The 20,267-nt window shown below is 37.8% G+C and overlaps 1 protein-coding gene across 2 annotated transcripts in view; it reads left to right on the forward strand.

Annotated features, from left to right (window-relative positions):
• PNPT1 (polyribonucleotide nucleotidyltransferase 1) overlaps positions 1 to 20,267 on the forward strand; it is a 56,655-nt gene that overhangs the window by 26,579 nt on the left and 9,809 nt on the right. For both annotated transcript variants that reach the window (XM_034953185.3, XM_034953186.3), the window contains exons 12-21: positions 188 to 284; positions 1,053 to 1,155; positions 6,117 to 6,187; positions 7,944 to 7,980; positions 11,747 to 11,813; positions 11,898 to 11,987; positions 13,165 to 13,218; positions 18,745 to 18,851; positions 19,712 to 19,783; positions 19,876 to 19,939. In XM_034953185.3, coding sequence (XP_034809076.1) covers positions 188 to 284; positions 1,053 to 1,155; positions 6,117 to 6,187; positions 7,944 to 7,980; positions 11,747 to 11,813; positions 11,898 to 11,987; positions 13,165 to 13,218; positions 18,745 to 18,851; positions 19,712 to 19,783; positions 19,876 to 19,939 — 762 coding nt within the window. The remainder of the gene's footprint in view (positions 1 to 187; positions 285 to 1,052; positions 1,156 to 6,116; positions 6,188 to 7,943; positions 7,981 to 11,746; positions 11,814 to 11,897; positions 11,988 to 13,164; positions 13,219 to 18,744; positions 18,852 to 19,711; positions 19,784 to 19,875; positions 19,940 to 20,267) is intronic.

Raw genomic sequence — 20,267 nt, forward strand, 5'->3', positions numbered from 1 at the left:
TACTTGATGTGTCACATTTGGTTGAGAACATTTAATTTATCTACTTTGTTTGCCTGAGGACTAAATGTTCAGAGTCATCTCCCTTGGTTGATTCCCGTAGTTAGTTGATATTATGCTATGAACTTTAGAGAAATCCTATCTCCTAAAAAAGTAAAAATCTTTGTTTTGGTTTGTCTTTTTTCTATAGAAAAATTTCCAGAAGCCGATCCATATGAAATAATAGAATCCTTCAATGTTGTTGCAAAGGAAGTTTTTAGAAGTATTGTTTTGAATGAATACAAAAGGTAAACATACCCTTTTTTGTTGAAATTGAAGTATGCACTGTCTCTGCAAGTTGCCTTGAAAATGGAAACTTGATCAAAGAAAGTTTGTTTTTTTTCGAGTGAACAGTAAAGAATTATAATATTTGCTATATAAATGGACACCTGTTGAAGAAAAAGTACATGATATGTGACCATCTGTCTTGGGCCTGGTGTATAAAGCAGTGCCTGCCAGCCCTGACTGCACTTCAGGATTACCTGTAGAGTTTTTTGTTTGTTTGTTTTTTGTTTTTTTGTTTTGAGACAGAGTCTCGCTCTGTCACCCAGGCTGGAGTGCAATCTCGGCTCACTGCAAGCTCCGCCTTCCGGGTTCACGTCATTCTCCTGCCTCAGCCTCCCAAGTAGCTGGGACTACAGGTGCCCACCACCATGCCCAGCTAATTTTTTGTATTTTTAGTAGAGACGGGGTTTCACCGTGTTAGCCAGGATGGTCTCGATCTCCTGACCTCGTGATCCGCCTGCCTTGGACTCCAAAAGTGCTGGAATTACAGGCATGAGCCACCGCGCCCGGCCTACCTGTAGAGCTTTTTAACAACACAGGAATATAGGTTCAACTTCAGACATTCTGATTCAGTGATATTCAGGATAGTGCTCAAGTATCTATTATTTTTTAAAGTTCCACAGGGGATTATGATACACAACTGAGGTTGAGAACTTCCTGGGAGAGATAAAGACATGTGATTTTTCTGTTTCCAGCGTTACTTAATGTACTTATTTCCTATATCACTATAGGTGCGATGGTCGGGATTTGACTTCACTTAGGAATGTAAGTTGTGAGGTAGATATGTTTAAAACCCTTCATGGATCAGCATTATTTCAAAGAGGACAAACACAGGTAATTTATATAAAAAGCTCTAATTATTTGCTAAATTAAGATTGTTTAATTAGATCTAATAGAAGTACATTAGTAGATGCTGTAGGTTTTGTCATATGGTGTATATTATTTATTTAAATTAATATCTGGTGGTTCTTGTTTGTTTTGTTTGAGATAGGTTCTTGCTTTGTCACTCAGGCTCCAGTGCAGTGGCACAATCATAGCTCATTGAAACCTCTAACTCCTGGACTCAGGCGATCCTCCCACCTCGGCTTCCTGAGTAGCTGGGACTACAGGCGTGTGCCACTATGCCCGGTTAATTAAAAACTTTTTTTTGTAGAGACAAGGTCTTACTATGTTGCCCAAGCTGGTCTCAAACTCTTGGCCTCAAGCAATCCTCCTACCACAGCCTCCCAGTGTTCTGGGATACAGGCATGAGCCACCATGCCTGGCCTTTGGTGTGTTTTTTATGTAATTTAAACAGTTTTTTTTGAGGTATAATTGCTGTTCAATAAACTATGCTGTTTAAAATGTATGATTTGGTAACTTTTCACAAGTATGCAACTGAGAAACCAGCAAGATAATGAACAGGCCAGGCATGGTAGCTCACTCTTGTAATTCCAGCACTTTGGGAGGCCCAGGAGGGAGGATTGCTTGAGGCCAGGAGTTCAAGGTTGCAATAATCTATGGTCATGCCATTGCTCTCCAGCCTGGACTACCAAGCCAGACCCTGTCTCTTAAAAAATTTAAAAATGAAAAAGATAATGAACATATCAGTTACCTCCAAGAGTTTCCTCATGCCTTTTTGTAATTCCTTCTTCCTGCCCCCCACCTCCTCAGGAGACTACTGATCTGCTTTTGTCACTATAAATTAGTTTGCATTTTCTAGAATTATCTGGTATTTCTGTTGTATCTTTCTTTTAATATTGGGTATACAAAATTGAGTAACTCAGACTCTAGTTTATGGCATATTGTGATTGTTGACCTGTTCAAGGCCCTCATTTGTTTTCTCCATTTAGCCTGTACAGTTCTATTCTTTTTCTATTCTTTATTCTTTACATAGGCACCCACTCTTGTATTTAACAGGTAGCCTTCTGGTTCTCCTTCTTTTCGTTTATTAATATTTACCTACATCTGTATTCATTGTTCTGTGTACCATATTATGCTTTATACTCCTTTCCCACATTAATTGTTTCTTTAATTCTATCAATCTGATAGGCACCAAGTAGTAACTTTTTGCTTTAATTTTATTTTCCTGATTACTAGTGAGGCTCAGCATTATTTATATAACAGCCAGTCAACATGGTCACTGCATAAACCATGCCCTGGGGAACTGCACACCTCCAGGGCACTATTTTCACATGGATGTTGTCCCCTAGAGTTGTGCAGTGTGGTGGCCTTGCCTCAGGTTTGCCCTTTTATGAATTTTCTGTCCATATCCTTTGGCCAGTTTTTCTTTTTTTAATATGGTTTACTGTGTTTTACCTGCTATTTTGTAGTAATTTCTAAAGTGTTTTAAATATTAATTCCTTTTGGTAACAAACTTTATATATATATGTCTCCTTCTTTATTTATTGCCTTTTAACTTTGCCTGTGGTAGTCTGCTATGTTTAGAGTAAACCTGAAAACTTAGTTCTGATATAAATTCTTCTGTACCTCAAAGTCACAAAGTTACTCACCTACTTTTTCTATTAGCTTTCTAGTTTTAGCTGTCGAATGTAGACCATTAGTCGATCTTTGAATTTATTCCTACACGTTGTATGAAATGAAAACCTCCATAGTGAGCCAATTATACATTATTTACTAATACTTTATTTTTCTCAATGACTTGTGATGTCACCATATGATAGTCAAAGTTTATAAGTGCATGTTAAACTATATCCTTTTTCATTGTTACGTGAATTTTCTGGGCCACTGTCAAACTATTTTAATTATTATGATTTAGGGGTATATTTTAATATCTGAGAAGCAAGTCATCTTCCCTGTTTGTTTAATCCCCTCAAAATTATCCTAAAAAGTTAGATACATTTGTTCCTTTATTTGAATTTTAGTATTATATCAAGTTCTCAAAGTATCCTTCTAGGATTTATAATTATAATTATACTAAATTTTTATATTAATCTGAGAGAAGTATCATACTTTTACAATTTAAGTTATAGTCTACAATGAATAGAGTCAGTATCACCTTTGATTCAGGTTTTCTTTTATGCTCTTTAGTCAAGTTTTTAAAATGCCTTTATTAAGATGTTCTGCATACTTTTGTTATCCATTGTGACAATCTCTGGCTTTGTAACTGTAGTACTTAGTCCATTCATGTTAAATTTAATCATTGATGTGATTGAATTTACCGTCATTTTATTATTTTGTTTTCTTTTGCCCTTCTGTTTTTTGTTTCTCTATTTTTTACTTTCAGCCTTCTTTTTGAATGAATTGAATAGTTTTTAGAATTTTATTTTAATTTGCCTATTTATTTTTTAGCTGTACCTCTGAATTATTTTCCAGTGATTACTATAGAAATAACAGTATACATCCATAACTTCTCACAACTTTTTATTTATATATTGTAAAAAATTTTTGTAGAGTCAGGGTTTCGCCATATTGCCCAGGCTAGTCTTGAATTCCCGGGCTCCCGCAGTCCTCCTACCTTTGCCTCCCAAGGTGCTGGTATTACAGGCATAAGACCCTCACAGTCTTTTTAGAATTAATTTTGTACCACTTAACATAAAATGAAGAAACTTCGCAACCATTTAGGTGCATTTCCTGCCCCTTCTATCCTTTATATTGCAGTTGTCTTATCAGTTACATCTACATGTGTCATAAACCCCCACAAGGCAGTGTTATAACTTTCATACAATCATGTATTTTAAAGAAGTAATAAGAAAAAGATAGGCTTTTATATTGGCCCACATATTTACCATTTCTGGTGCTTTTTATTCCTTTCTGAAGATCCAAGTATGGATCCAGTATCATTTCCCTTCATTCTGACAAGACTTCCTTTAATATCACCCTATGAGTTTTCTTTTTTTGGGATGGAGTCTCCTTCTGTCGCCCAGGCTGGAGTGCAGTGGTGTGATCTCGGCTCACGGCAAGCTCCGCCTCCTGGGTTCATGCCCCTGCCATTCTCCTGCCTCAGCCTCCCAAGTAGCTGGGACTATAGGCGGCTGCCACCACGCCCGGCTAATTTTTTTTTTGTATTTTTTAGTAGAGACGGGGTTTCACCATGTTAGCCAGGATGGTCTCGATCTCCTGACCTCGTGATTCACCTGCCTCAGCCTCCTAAAGTGCTGGGATTACAGGCATGAGCCACCGCACCCAGCCATTTCAGTGGTTTTGTTCTCCATGTTTTTCTGATGAAAAGGACCCGTTCAAATCATTGTTCCTTATCTATTATTTTTTTCATGTGGGTGCTTTCAAGATTTGCACCTCATCTTTGGTTTTCAGCATTATGATTGAAAGGTGTGTTTCCTTTGAATTTATCCTGCTAAAAGTGTCCTGAGCCTAAATCTGTACATTGATGTCTTTCACCAAACTTGAGAATTTTCATCGATTATTTCTTCAAATATTTTTTCATGCCTCATTCTCTCTCTTCTTCTAGAATTGCAACTGCACGTATGTTATCCTTTTGATACTGTCCCATAGGTCACTGCAACTATGTTCTCTTTCCTCTCTTCTGCAAATTGGGCAATTTCTGTTCATTCATCTTCATGCTCACTGACTCTTGCCATCTCCTTTCCATTATGAGATATTAAAGTTTTCAATTCTAGAATTTCCACTTATTCTTTTTTATGTCCTTTGAGTATAGTTATAATAGCTGTTAAAAATCTTTTGTCGCCGGGCACGGTGGCTCATGCCTGTAATCCCAGCACTTTGGGAGGCCAAGGCGGATGGATCACGAGGTCAGGAGATCGAGACCATCCTGGCTAACACAGTGAAACCCCATCTCTACTAAAAATACAAAAAATTAGCTGGGCGTGGTGGCACGCACCTGTAGTCCCAGCTACTTACTCAGGAGGCTGAGGTAGGAGAATCGTCTGAACCCAGGAGATGGAGGTTGCAGTGAGCCGAGATCGTGCCACTGTACTCCAGCCTGGGTGACAGAGTGAGATTCCGTCTCAAAAAAAAAAAAAAATCTTTTGTCTGCTAATCCACCATCTTAATCAACTCAGAATCAGCCTCCATTCCTGGTCTTTATTCTTGAGAATGGGCCCTGTTTCCTGTTTCATTGTAGGTTGTTTTCTGGATGTTGTGAATGATACATTGTAGAGTGTCTGGATTATGTTATGTCTCTACAAAGAAGACTGATTTTCTTAATTTATTTTTCTTTTCTTCTTTTTCTGAGACAGAGTCTCGCTCTGTTGCCCAGGCTGGAGTGCAGTGGTGTGATCTTGGCTCACTGCAACCTCGCCTCTTGGGTTCAAGCTATTCTTCTGCCTCAGCCTCCCAAGCAGCTGGGACTACAGGCACACGCCACCATGCCCAGCTAATTTTTGTATTTTTAGTAGAGACAGGTTTCACCGTATCAGCCAGGCTGATCTCGAATTCCTGACCTTGTGATCTGCCCGCCTCAGCCTCCCAAAGTGCTGGGATTACAGGTGTGGGCCACCACGCCTGGCCTGATTTTTTTTTAATTTTAAGCAGGCAGTTGTATTGGCTGAACCTGTATTAAGGCTTCCTCAGCGTACTCTCCTACATAGTTCTTAAAAATATTGCTTTCTCTTCCTGCCTTCCTTCCCCAGCACTCCTAGAGCAGTGCTTTACATACGTAGTCTATGTGATGTTAGAACTTTGGATTATTGAGGTTTACACATAGTATGAATATTTATAGAATAAATAAGTGTTTACTGCAGTTAGTAGCATGGCAAACTTTGTGTAGGATGTACTTATCTCATTTTTTTAAGAGTTAGTTGGATTCTTCAAGTATTTTTAGTTTTCATCTTTGTGGTTAGTATATTAAAGCCTGAGGAATTCTTTTTCTTTTTTAGGTGCTTTGTACCGTTACATTTGATTCATTAGAATCTGGTATTAAGTCAGATCAAGTTATAACAGCTATAAAGTAAGTTATGTTTTTAAGATGTTTGTTATGTTTTATGATGTTCTATTATATAATTAAAGCTTATGTGGTATATTATTAATTGTTACTTTTTTTAACCTGTGTTTTTGTACTTCATTTTTCTGTTTACATCATCATGATTTCAAAGGATTTTGTGTGTGTGCTAGATTGTCTTCTAAATCACTGATTTGGAACAAATATTAGTAAAGCATTTAATTCTTTAATGTGGGTATATTTAGTTTGTTCTCTGTCTCTAGAATGATTTCTTAGGACAGGCTTCCTTGGTAATCTTGAATGGATTGGTTTTTCTGTTAGAAACAAGAGAGCAAATGAATACACGAAAGCTCCCATTGCTGAAAATAATCTGGAGGCTGTTAATGAAAAACCTTGTTAATGAAAAACCTTGTCGAATCCCAAGCCACATTGTGATTTTGTGTTCAGAAATACTTGGCTGTCCTCCTCTGCCCCTAAAAAGTCAACAGTAAAATCATGCTAATCAATTCCGATGATAAGAATCTTTATTGCAGGCCAAATCAATTCTGATGATAAGAATCTTTATTGCAGGCCGGGCGTGGTGGCTCACGCCTGTAATCCCAGCACTTGGGAGGCCGAGGTGGGTGGATCCTGAAGTCATGAGATCAAGACTATCCTGGCTAAAACGGTGAAATTCCGTCTCTACTAAAAATGCAAAAATTAGCTGGGCGTGATGGTGGGCACCTGTAGTCCCAGCTACTCGGGAAGCTGAGGCAGGAGAATGGCGTGAACCCAGGAGGTGGAGGTTGCAGTGAGATCACACCACTGCGCTCCAGCCTGGACGACAGAGCGAGACTCTGTCTCAAAAAAAAAAAAAAAAAAAGAATCTCTATTGCAGTCCTCACCAGCATTATTGCATAGAGTCTTGACTCTCATAGCCAGTTCTTTATTTTCCTCAGTGCCTAGTAGGGCTACTTCCTGTTCCTGGTTAAGGGTCTCAGAAGACCACAAGGCTCGGCCCTCCTTTTCCTGATGCCCAACTGATGAGGATAATTCCCAGTAGCCGCTGTAATTGTTTTCCATGTATCTGATAGAATCGACACTGCAGCTGTGTGTGTGAAGGTGGAATGCAGAACACTGGGCTTGGTCAGGGTACCTCCATATATTCTAGTCTTAGGTCTATAACCTGTGTAAATAAAGGGGCACACATCATCACTCAGCCACACTGGCCTTTGGTTTCTATTTCTTATCAAATGAACTGGGCCAGTGACCTGCTATAATCCTCTCTGGCTCACCAAATCTGTGATTCCTTTAGTCCTCTGAAGGAGTTTGGTTTTTAGATTTCTTTTTCCAAAGCTACAGTTTATGATCATGCAGATTCTGCCCCATCCCAGGACTTTTTCTTCATTTCACATATTGACTGGGAGAAGCATTGTAGCTCTGAGATTTAACTAAGGTGGGTATAGCATTTAGGATTCTCTCAGTAGTCATTAATGCTTAAAAATACATCTATTGTCTTGTCTTAGTATTCAAATCTGGATATTTAAGGACTTATATTTAAAGTAAAATTGGTTTCCTAAATCTGTACAATTCATTCATAAGCCCCAGAAGAAAATATCATCTCACAATCATCCTTCTAATTAATTCTTTGGTTTTCAGTTTCAGTCTGATTTTTCATTAACACCTAGTTCTTTTGTAAAATCCCCTTAAATCTGTTTTAGTTGTGTTTTGAAATAAATATGTTTTTTCTCTATGATGTTTTTAATATTATGCCTTTTATTTTTAGTGGGATAAAAGATAAAAATTTCATGCTGCACTACGAGGTAAGGTGAATTTTTTTCCTCAAAATTTTATTAATAAATTAATAAATTTTTGTGAGACGAGGTCTCACCCTGTTGTCCAGGCTGGAGTGGAGTGGTGCAGTCTCAGCTCACTGCAACCTCTCCCTCCCAGGCTCAAGACATCCTCCCGCCTCAGCCTCCCAAGTAGCTGGGATTACAGGCTTGTGCAACCACAATTGGCTAATTTTTCTATTTTTTTCTAGAGATGGGGTTTTGCCATGTTGCTCAGGCTGAAACGTTTTATTTTTAAAAACTTCCAGGATACAGTAAAGTTGAAAGAACTTTACAGTGACTATCCATATATCCACTACCTGGGTTTTACCAATAATATTTTACTTTTCTAGTTTTATCATATATCTATTAAGGTCAATTTGGGGCTACTATTTTATTGCTTACAGAAGGCATGGCAAGCTTTGTGTAGAATGATAAGTAGAGAGAGATGTAAGTAGTATTTTTAGAGAGTATTTAGCACTCTCTAAAGTACTACTTTAGAGAGATAAGAGATAAGTACTTTAGAGAGATAAGTGGTAGTTTTCTAATCAACAACTTCCTGTTCTAAGTCATACGTAAAAGTTAAAGTATAGCAGACAATATCGTTTTAGGTTAAAAAAAAAAAAGTCATGCCTGTATACACGTGTGTCAAACAAAAGTAGAGTTTTTTAAATACCTCAACTCACAAATCACCTTCTGTTCGCTCATTGAAATGTTCATATTTATACTCAATTGATTAGTAGTAAAAGATGAGACGTTTAGTATTAAGTTACTTTATATGAGATGATTATAGATAATTGAGTTTGTGATTGACTTTATTCACAACAAATCCTAAGGGACCAGACCTAATATAAAGTACTTTTAATTTTATTATTTGAAGAATGTACATGGAGAGCAGGGCATGGTAGCTCATACCTGTAATCCCAGCACTTTGGGAGGCTGAGGAGGGAGGATTGCTGAGCCCAGAAATTCAAGACCAGCTTGGGCAACATAGTGAGATCCTGTCTCTACAAGAAGATCTAAAAATTAGCCAAGCATGGTGGCATGTGCCTATAGTCCCAGCTACTCGGGAGGCTGAGATGGGAGGATTGCTTGAGCCCAGGAGGCTGAGAATGCAGCAAGATATTATCACTCTGCCGCACTTCAGCCTGGGCAACAGAGTGAGACCCTGTCTCAAAAAATAAAAAGAAAAAGAATACAACATGAGAAACTTATGTAAAGTAGCAAGTCATTTCGTTTTTGTGTAACCCTTGTTGGCTGCCCAGAATCTCAGCATTTCACTCTTGCAGAATCTGCTGTAATCAGTAGAGAACATTTTTTTGTAGAAATTATATGCTACAGAATATCCATAAACATCGAGATTCATACAGGTCTTGAATCCCTTATAAATATCCTGTTCTGGATATAGCCTGGTGCTACAGAAGCCAGAAAGGAATTATAATTGAGTAAAGCATGTTCTTTGTCATGAGCTGGAGAGCACATGGCAGTCTTAAAAGGGCAGCTGTGCAAAATGGAGGTCTAGCTGATTATTGGGTAAGGGGGTTGGGGAGGGAGCTGGAGAAGGATATGGGCCATTATTGCCATATTTTATTTTTGTAAATCTCTTTATTATAAAATAAAGCATAGGTACTGAAAACTGTATAAAACAAAGGATGGCTTAATACGTTTTTATAAGGCAAATATCCTTGTAACCACCACCCAAGTCAGGAAATTTAACATTGCCAGCCACCTCAAAAGCCCCTCCATGTTTTTCATCCCAATCTCAATACCCATCGTCTCTTAAAAGTAGGTAACTACTCTCCTAAGTTTTACGGTAATCATCTTGGATTTCCTGGCTCCATTTTTAGATACTATAGTTTAGTTTTGTTTTTTTCTTTAAAACATTTGGTATTTCCTTTTTTGTTTTAGTTTATTTGAGACAGAGTCTCACTCTGTCACTCAGGCTGGAGTGCAGTGGCACCATCTTGGCTCACTGCAACCTCCATCTCCCAGGCTTAAGTGATCCTCCTGCCTCAGTCCCCCAAGTAGCTGGGACTACAGGCACCACCACACCCCGCTAATTTTTAGATTTTTTACAAAATGGGGTTTTGCCATGTTGTCCAGGCTGGTCTCAAACTCCTGGGCTCAAGCAGTCTGCCTGCCTCAGCCTCCCAAAGTGCTGGGATTACAGACATAAGCCGCTATGCCCGGCCTGATATTTCTTTAAGTCTTTTTAAATCTATACATTTCTCCTCCATTACATTCTTTTTTTTTTTTTTTTTTTTTGCAGTCTATCTATTGAAGCCCCATAGCCATTTGACTTATAGTCTCCCACAGTCTGGGTGTTGCTGATTGCACACTCATGGTGCAATTCAACATGTTCCTCCCCCCTCTCTATTTCCTGCAAATTGACCGCTAGATCCAGAGGTTTAATCAGATTCCTGCTCCATCCACTGCATTTAAGAGCGGTGGCTCATGCCTGTAATCCCAGCACTTTGGGAGGCTGAGGCGGGCAGATCACCTGAGGTCAGGAGTTCAAGACCAGCCTGACCAACATGGTGAAACTCTGTCCTACTAAAAGTACAAAATTAGCTGGGCATGGTGGTGCATGCCTGTAATCCCAGCTACTTGGGAGGCTGAGGCAGGAGAATCGCTTGAACCCAGAAGCGGAGATTGCAGTGAGCCGAGATTGCACCATTGCACGCCAGCCTGGGCAACAAGAGCAGAACTCTGTCTTAAAAAAAAAGAAAAAACAACAAAAAAATTCTTGTTAATCTGGAATTACGGATATTTGGGGGAATTTTTTTTTCTTTCTTTTTTTTTTTAAAAAAAGGGTCTCTGTTCCACAGGCTGAAGTGCAGTGGTGCAGTCTCGGCTTACTGCAACCTCCACCTCCTGGGTTCAAGCAATTCTTGTGTATCAGTCTCATGAGTAGCTGGCATTACAGGCATGCGCCACCACGCCCTGCTGATTTTTCTATTTTTAGTAGATACAGGGTCTCACCATGTTGGCCAGGCTAGTTTCAAACTCCTGAGCTCAAGTGAGCTGCCTGCCTTGGCCTCCCAAAGTGCTGGGATTACAGGCATGAGCCACTGCGCCCGGCCTGAAATTACAGATTTTTATGGGAAGTGTTCCTATTGTCAAATGATCACAACTAATTCATATTCCTTCAAGGTAACATATCCACCAAATAAAACAGTTTGCAACCACTGGCTAAAATAAAACCCTTATGGAAAAGAGCTGTTTCCTCCATACATTTTTGTCATTGTGTTTTGCTTGAGAAATACTTCAAAATATGCAACTTTCCCATTCATGTATTTTGTTTCATATCTGAAAAAGTTAGTGGAGAGAGATAACTCTAAAAAGTATCAGTGTAAATTAAATTTCAATTTAGTGAAATAAATGTGGGCTTTGCTATGGAAAAAATCTGTGATTCTTCAATGTGTACTTTTTAAATATGTACATATTTTTACTTATTACAAAAATATAACGTTATTGTTAATAATTTAAATGTAATGGAAATTTATGGTGTAAATCCCCATACCCATCCAGTTCCCACATCCTAATCCATTTACACACTTGAAATAGCTACTTTTAACCATTTGGTATGTATGTTAAATTTATATCATACGTTTTCTGTATATTTATGAATGTACTTTTTTAAAAAACAAAAATGAGATTCTACTGTTCTATAAGTTGTTTTATTATTTTGGTAATATAACTTGGACATCTTTCTATGTCAATTGTATATGTGTGTTTGTGTTTTTTTTTTTTTAAGTTTCCTCCTTATGCAACTAATGAAATTGGCAAAGTCACTGGTTTAAATAGAAGAGAACTTGGGCATGGTAAGTACAGGTCTGTAAACTTAATACGGTATTCTTACAGAGACTTAATACATTTTTTACTTATTGTTTTCTATTCTAATTTAGGTGCTCTTGCTGAGAAAGCTTTGTATCCTGTTATTCCCAGAGATTTTCCTTTCACCATAAGAGTTACATCTGAAGTCCTAGAGTCAAATGGTATGGTATTGAAATACTTCTTTCATAGTAGAAAAGACCATATTCCCTATTCTATTATTAAGTTTTCAAATGTAATGTTACATTTTGTTTATTGCTACAGAACCCAAGTTTGTTGCAAGAGAAAAATGTATTGAGTTAATCAAATACTTGTCTTAATCTCTGTTCTTAGCTAATGAGTTGTTTTGAAAGCAATATAAAACAAATGTTTTTCTTTATCTGTTATAGTAGATCCAGTTTGGCTTGTTTCTTTATTTTTACAAACAAACCACAGAACAAGGTTAACAGAGAGAGGAAGGGCCAAAATAGAGTGATCATTAGGCAGGGGATACCTGTCACATATCCACATGAATAATAAGTGTACATCACAGAGGGAGTCTAGGCCAAGAGGTCACATTTAAATAAAAAATTTGTCCATGGGTCAAGGTACGGTGCAGTCATTAAAGGCAGAAAGGTCATGGAGTTCTTAAAGGTGTAACAGACGTAAATCAGATAGTCACAGATTTTGAGGGAAAAATACCAAGGTAAACTCAGAATTTAAACTAAAGACTTTGTGGTTCTCTACTGGGTGTGACTAAATTAATGGGCTTATGAGAGTGAGAGAGCCAAAGCCCTATATCTTTAACTACTTCTGTTAAGCAAGACAAAAGATATGCCCTAGGAAGTCTATTAGAATATCTGTAGCAATACTGTGCAATAGAACTTTTTGTGATAGGCTGGGCTTGGTGGCTCACACCTGTAATCCCAGCACTTTGGGAGGCCAAGGCGGGTGGATCACAAGGTCCAAAGGGTCTAACATGGTGAAACTCTGTCTGTACTAAAAATACAAAAAATTAGCTGGGCGTGGTGGCAGGCTGAGACTCCATCTCAAAAAATAATAGTAAAATAAAACTTTTTGTGATGATAGAAATCCTCTTTATCTGTCCTATCTAGTTGAAGAATTAAATTTATTTTAATTGATTTAACTTTAAGTCACCACTTATGGCTAATGTCTACCATATTGGACCTTGCAGCCCCATAGTTTATAGCTTAAAAGACCTTGCCTTAGTTGCTTTTAAAAAGAAGAGACTATTGAATATTTGTATTGTAATTGAATATTTATAAGGAAATAACCAATAGTAACACTTTTCTACATTAAAAAAATCAGTTTAATATAAAGCAGTTATTTTTCTTTCTATAGGGTCATCTTCTATGGCATCTGCATGTGGCGGAAGTTTAGCATTAATGGATTCAGGTAAAAGAATTATGTCTCAAAACTGCTGATATTGCTCATGCCTGTAATCCCAGGCATGAGCCTTGGGAGGCCAAGGCAGGAGGCTCACTTGAGGCTGGGAGTTCAAGACCAGCCTGGGCAACATAGCAAGACCTCATCTCTACAAAGAAGATTAAAAAAAAATGCTAACCTTTTATACACACCTGTTAGTATAAAATATAAGATTTCTTTAAATTTGGATTTTAGTAAAACTCAAAGTCAGATTACAGATGGCCAAATCAAGCCAGAGGCAAGATGGGTGAAAAGTAGAGCTTCAGATATCCAGATATCTGCTGGAATTCTTATTTTTAGCTAAAAGCAGTACACTGAAAAATTTTTATTTGCATTGGTGACCCAGTAAACTTTATTTCCTTCCAAAAGGTAGAGAGCTCCAGAATTGATTCCAATCACCAAGGAAGTTTTGATTAGTAAGTACTATTAGGAATCATAAGAGAAAGCAACTGTAATCTTTCAGTCTATTTATACAAGCCAAGAGAACAATGCCACTCAGGCATGTACACACAATTTTAGGAAGGCGGACTACAAATGTTTCATTATAATCCCCAGGTCTGAAACGCCAAAAACGAAAGCATTATGCTAGGAGATTTTTTTTTTTTTTTTTTTTGAGACAGAGTCTCGCTCTGTTGTCCAGGCTGAAGTGCAGTGGTGCAGTCTCGGCTCACTGCAACCTCCGCCTCCCAGGTTCAAGTGATTCTTGTGCCTCAGCCTCCTGAGTAGCTGGAATTACAGGTGCGTGCTACCACGCCTGGCTAATTTTTGTATTTTTAGTTGAGACGGGGTTTCACCATATTGGCCAGGCTGACCTCGAACTCCTGACCTCGTGATCCACCCACCTTGCCCTCCCAAAGTGCTGGGATTACAGGCATGAGCCACCACGCCTGGCCGCTAGGAGATTCTTAAAACCAATTCGTGCCAAACTGTCATGAATGCTGCTATTTGAGAAGAAAGAGAGAAGGAACCTAAAGACACTAAAGAGGCCACAGAAGGATTTCTCTGATAACTTAACACATTTACAGTACTGGCATGAAAGATAGAAAAGAGGGCCGTGAATAACAAAGGATTAAATGAAAACATGGTTTGAATATATAATAATATTATCTAGAAAAATTAAAACTAAAAACAGGCCAAAACAAAAAATGTAAAAGGTACTTTTGTAATTTATTCAATAAAGGAAAACATAATCTGATATTTAAGGTAGCTGGTAAAATACTGCTGCTACTATTTTCATCTTCATTCTTTCACTCTACAAATCTTTACTTTGTGGCACCTATGTGCCAAGCACTGATCTAAGTTGTTAGGACATGGTGATGAACAAAACAGTCTTAGACTTCATGGCACTTGTGTTTCTCAGTCTTCCAAATCTCATACTGGAAAACACTGAACAAATCTTGAAAAAAGTAAACTGAAAAATAAAAGATGACATCATAGGAGAGTCTTTACCTGCCATTTTTAAATGAATTCAGATCTTTTGGTCTAGACAAAAACTCATCCTTGACTATAATGAGAACTTCAGGATTAGATTACTGAAGTATGATGGCAGTCATTGAGAAATCGTGGAGACTAGTATCCCAAGGACAGAAAACGTTCTTATTATTGGAAGAGAAGAAAAGTATTTTCTATAAAGTATAACCCAATGAACTTGATCGTGACCCTCAACAAGACTCTTAAGAACTTATAAAAAGAATGGTTTATAAGTAGTTTAGAAAGGAAAGGGGCCAGGCACAGTGGCTCATTCCTGTAATTGCAGCACTTTGGGAGCCTGAGGTGGGTGGATCACTTGAGGTCAGCAGTTTGAGGCCTGCCTGGCCAACATAGTGAAACCCCGTCTCTACTAAAAATACAAAAATTAGCCGGGTGTGGTGGCCCACGCCTGTAATCCCAGCTACTTGGGAGGCTGAGTCAAGAGAATCACTTGAACCCAGGAGGCGGAGGCTGCAGTGAGCCAAGATCGTGCCACTGCACTCCAGCCTGGGTAACAGAGTGACTCTGTCTCAAGAAAACAAAAAAAAAAAGGAAAGGGACTACAGAAAGAAGCCAGAAGGGACTTCTCTAAAATAAGTCATGCCATAGTTAATTCACTTTCTGTTTTGAAGAAATTACTGCATTTGCAGTAGAGGGTATTGCTGTTGGTGTGATATATCTATAATTCAGCTTTACGGTTTATGATATCTTTATGATATCTTGTGTAAATGATGCAGAAATTTAGACTAAATAATAGGTGCACCATTCATACTGGTTAAGGGATGAGCAAAGGGACTGCTTAATCTGATCAACAGGTCAGAGAAGGATCTTAAGTTGAAGACTTGAGGATGCTTATTTCAGCCCTGTCTCTTTCAGTGTTGACTTGACTGAGAACACTGGCCTGCCACTAAAAATACTGCCAATAAAAATACTGATTAAAAGGAATGGATGACTGACAAAATTGAGCAGGATAAAAAAATATGGAGCTTAATAGTTTAAAAATTAAATTTGAAGCGTTAAAGCCAAAAACCTCAAAAAAATTAAATTTGATAAGAATGAATGTCAAGTCCTGTGGGATGGGCCGATACAAGGTATGCAGTTCAATTCAAATATGAATTTGAATTGCTGGAGTAGGGCTTGCCCTGCCCTAAGTCAGGCACTGTCCTATGCCCCAGGGATACAAATTGTACCCAGTTTTTGAAAAAGCTTAAAGGTTTGAAAACAAAAAGATACTAATAGATTGAAGAGGTAATAATACAAATATGTGTAAGGGTGATTGTTGAACTAGGCTGAGCATAATTGGCTGAGAGAGACTGCTACATTTCATCTGATTTTAAAGGCTGAGTAATTGTTGACTGGGCATATTAGGAGCAGGGCCTGTATTTCACATGAAAGGACCAGCATGTGCAAAGTTAAGAAGTTACAGTGTAGTGTGTTTCAGGAATCTACTCGAAAGAGGTGTTAAGGTAATAAAGTAGAACCATATGTTGAAGGTTATTGTTACGCTAAGGAGTTTGGACTTAAAGCCAGCATTTTTCCAATTCAGTATTCCATGGAATAGTGTTCCACAGGACATTGATTATTGTATACCATGAAAAAGTTTATTCTGTTCTAAAGTTAAGTTTCAGCAGGGTTAAGCAGGTTTATTTAATATGGATTAAATAGACTTTAATAAGCTAATCCGAATACTGACTCTCTAGGAATAGGACATGTAATATTTTTCCAAATTTATTTGACCACAGAATATGTACAAAAATTTCCTGAAAGTAGGCAGTGGGGAACTTGAAGGATTTTATGGAAAACAGTGGCATGATTTGAATCTGCTTTTGTTTTTTCCAAACAGTTTTTCCCAGCTTAAGTGATGAATAGCCCTGGGGAATGAGATGGGAGAGACTAAGAAGCAAATAGAGAAAGTAAAATCTGGGAAGCCAGACAGGGAGATTGTTGCCAGGGCAAGAAATGATATGGACTCAGACTAAAAAGTAACAATAGGTATTTTAATATTTAGGGTAAAGGACAGCTTTCTAAAAAATAAACAGATCTTTGTGACTTGATGGGATATAGGAAATGAGGAAAGAAATGTTGATTCTGGCATGAGTGTCTTAGTTGCTTTCAACCAAAGAATGCAGGAGGAAAAGGATTTTTTGATAGTGATTCAATTTTGAACATATATGTATTTCTTTCATCATCATCATTATTATTATTTATAGAGATGAGGTCTCAATATATTGCCCAGGCTGGTCTCAAATTCCTGAGTTCAAGTGATCCTCCCATCTTGGCCTGCCAAAGCGTTGCCAAGCATGAGCCACTGGGCCTGGCTCAATTTTGAATATATATTTAAGGTGCTTTGGGGACATTTAGCTGGAGATGTCTGACAGGGAGTTTACTAATAATACAGGTCCAGGGTTTGGCACAGATAGCTGGACAGGAGGGATAGATTTTTAAGTCATCAACATTATAGATGGTGGTTAAAATCATAAGTATAGATGAGGTTGCTTAGAGAAAATGAAATGAGATCCACACTCCTTTATACCAAAGTAAATTCCAAGTGATCAAAACTTAAACATTTTTAAACAAATGAAAGATGGTAGGTTTTATCAAAATCTTGGAGAAGAAAAGCTCTGCTAAGCAAAACCCAGAAACCATGATTACATAAACTAAAAATCCTACACAGAAAACTAATGACCATAAGCAAAGTCAACGAACTAGGAAATAAAATATTTTATTTATATGTTATTAAACATAATATTTTATCTTTACATTTTAATAAAGCTCTGTCCATATTGAAAGAAAATCAGTAATAAAACGACTGCCAACCAAGTAGAAAAGTGTTGAAGGCCGTGAACAGGGAGTTCTCAAAATAAGACATATAAATAGGTTTATGAACATGAAATAGTTTTCAACCTCAGTCATAAAAAACAAGTCAGATTTAAAATAACCATTTTTTACACTTTAAATTGAGAAAAATCAAAAGATTTGACAAGAATTAATAAGAATATAGAGTAGCATGTACCTTCTTACACCACTGGTAAAAGTTTAAAATGCTATGTCTTTAGAAGGCAGTTTGACAGTCTAACAAACGTAAATGCACATACCTTTTGACTCAGCAATCGCACTTCTGTGTGTGACTTGTAAAACATACAGGGAGTACTAAAACTATTCAAAGGAATAAAGTAGAGCTTTGTGTGGTGGTATGTGTCAATATCCAAGACATGTTATTAAGTGAAAAAGGCAAGGTGCAGAACAGTAAATGCATACAGTCTGCCGCCACGAGTAAAGAAAACAAAAGATTATATTTATATTTGTACTTGTGCACAGAAATTTTCTAGGAGGATACACTAATGTTAGCTGCCATGGGGAGGTAAACTGAGGAGTTCAGGCTGGAAGAATTTACCAAATAGATGCTTACTTTCCAACAAAAAGAAAATAAGACACCTGAAGCAAAAAAGCAAAACAACGGATAATTTAAAAGTTATAAAGTTTGCTATTGTTAGGGAAGTTTTTGCTGGATATAGTACTTGTTTACATTGTTTTAGGGAACTTTATTATATGTTCAAAAACAAACGAAGTAGTCAGATGACCTCTTAAGACTTCCAACTCAGCTTCGGTGATTGTCAATTTAGGCAACAATATCCACTTACATTAAAAATAAATGTCTGCTGGGCGCGGTGGCTCACGCTTATAATCCCAGCGCTTTGGGAGGCTGAGGCTAGCAGATCACCTGAGGTCAGGAGTTCAAGACCAACAGGGCCAACATGGTTGAAACCCCATCTCCACTAAAAATACAAGCAAATTAGCTAGGCGTGTTGGCGGGTGCCTATAATCCCAGCTATAGGGGAGGCAGAGGTGGGAGGACTGCTTGAACCCAGGAGGCAGAGGCTGCAGTGAGCCAAGATCATGCCACTGCACTGCAGTCTGGGCAACAGACCGAGACTCCCTCTCAAAAAAAAAAAAAAATTGATAGATAAATATTTGTTTTAGGCTCATGTACACATTACCCACAGTTGTTCTTTTTCCCAATTATAGGGGTTCCAATTTCATCTGCTGTTGCAGGCGTAGCAATAGGATTGGTCACCAAAACCGATCCTGAGAAGGGTGAAATAGAAGATTATCGTTTGCTGACAGATATTTTGGCAAGTATATTCTCGGTTTCAAATATTTAATAATGAAGACTAAAAATAAATAAATAAAAATTAAAAGATAAAAACAAATAATGGTGAAGACTATATGTACTTTGCACGTAGCGTATGCTTAGAAGAATGCTAGTATTTGAAGAACAGGTACTTGTTCTTCCCTTCCTCCTCTGCATGTTCACCTTGTATCCTATAGGATATGAATTTAAAATAGATATTATATTAATAGTAATAGGCCAGGCACAGTGACTCATGCCTGTAATCCCAGCACTTTGGGAAGTCAGGAGTTCCAGACCAGTCTGGCTAATGTGGCAAAACTCCATCTCTACTAAAAATACAAAAATTAGCCTGGGCATGGTGGCACACACCTGTAATCCCATCTACTTGGCAGGCTGAGGCAGAATTGCTTGAACCCGGGAGGCAGAGGTTGCAGTGAGCCAAGATCGTGCCACTGCACTCCATCCTGGGCAACAGAGCAAGACTGTGTCTCAAAATAAGTAAAATAAAATTAAATAAAATGATTACTTTAAAAAAATAGTAATACTTACCCTTAAGTATTGCAGTAATACTTACACAGTGTAAGTATTCATAATGACTCACTTTAGAATGAGCATAAATTCATTCTCAGGCATTTATGAGGGAAAGGAATGATCTAAAAATAAAATGATGTTTCTGGTGAAAATAATTGTAGCTTAAAAAGTCACAAATTGGAAGTGGTAGTTACTGTAGAAAACATTGCTTTGTGTTTGGACTTAGGATATGGTTTACTTCTAAAGCTGTTTTTTGAAATGTTTCTACAGTGAATATGTTGACTTTTGTTTTTGTTTAAAACTATGTCATAACTTTTTAAATTCCTGAAGGGAATTGAAGATTACAATGGTGACATGGACTTCAAAATAGCTGGCACTAATAAAGGAATAACTGCATTACAGGTATTTTTAAAACCCATTTTGTTTCATTTTTGTAACATTTAAATAATGCCATGAGTCAATATTTATATAATTGTTTGACTTTTCCATATTAGGCTGATATTAAATTACCTGGAATACCAATAAAAATTGTAATGGAGGCTATTCAACAAGCTTCAGGTGAGCTAGTGTGCTTGATTCTCCCTTCATTCTTTTCCACTTTGCTAATGGGAACTACAGTTCTCATTAGGCTTATTATAAAATATTGCTTTAAAAAGTGGAATTTCATATAACTTAGATCAAGAAGTACTGGCCAGGTGTGGTGGCTCATGTCTGTAATCCCAGCACTTTGAGAGGCCGAGGCAGGCAGATCACTTCAGGTCAGGAGTTCGAGACCAGCCTGGCCAACATGGTGAAACCCTGTCTCTACTCAAAGTACAAAAATTAGCCGGGCATGGTGGTGCATACCTGTAATCCCAGCTACTCAGGAGGCTGAGACAAGAGAATC

The sequence above is a fragment of the Pan paniscus genome, chromosome 12, assembly GCF_029289425.2.
Source record: "Pan paniscus chromosome 12, NHGRI_mPanPan1-v2.0_pri, whole genome shotgun sequence".
NCBI lineage: Eukaryota > Metazoa > Chordata > Mammalia > Primates > Hominidae > Pan > Pan paniscus.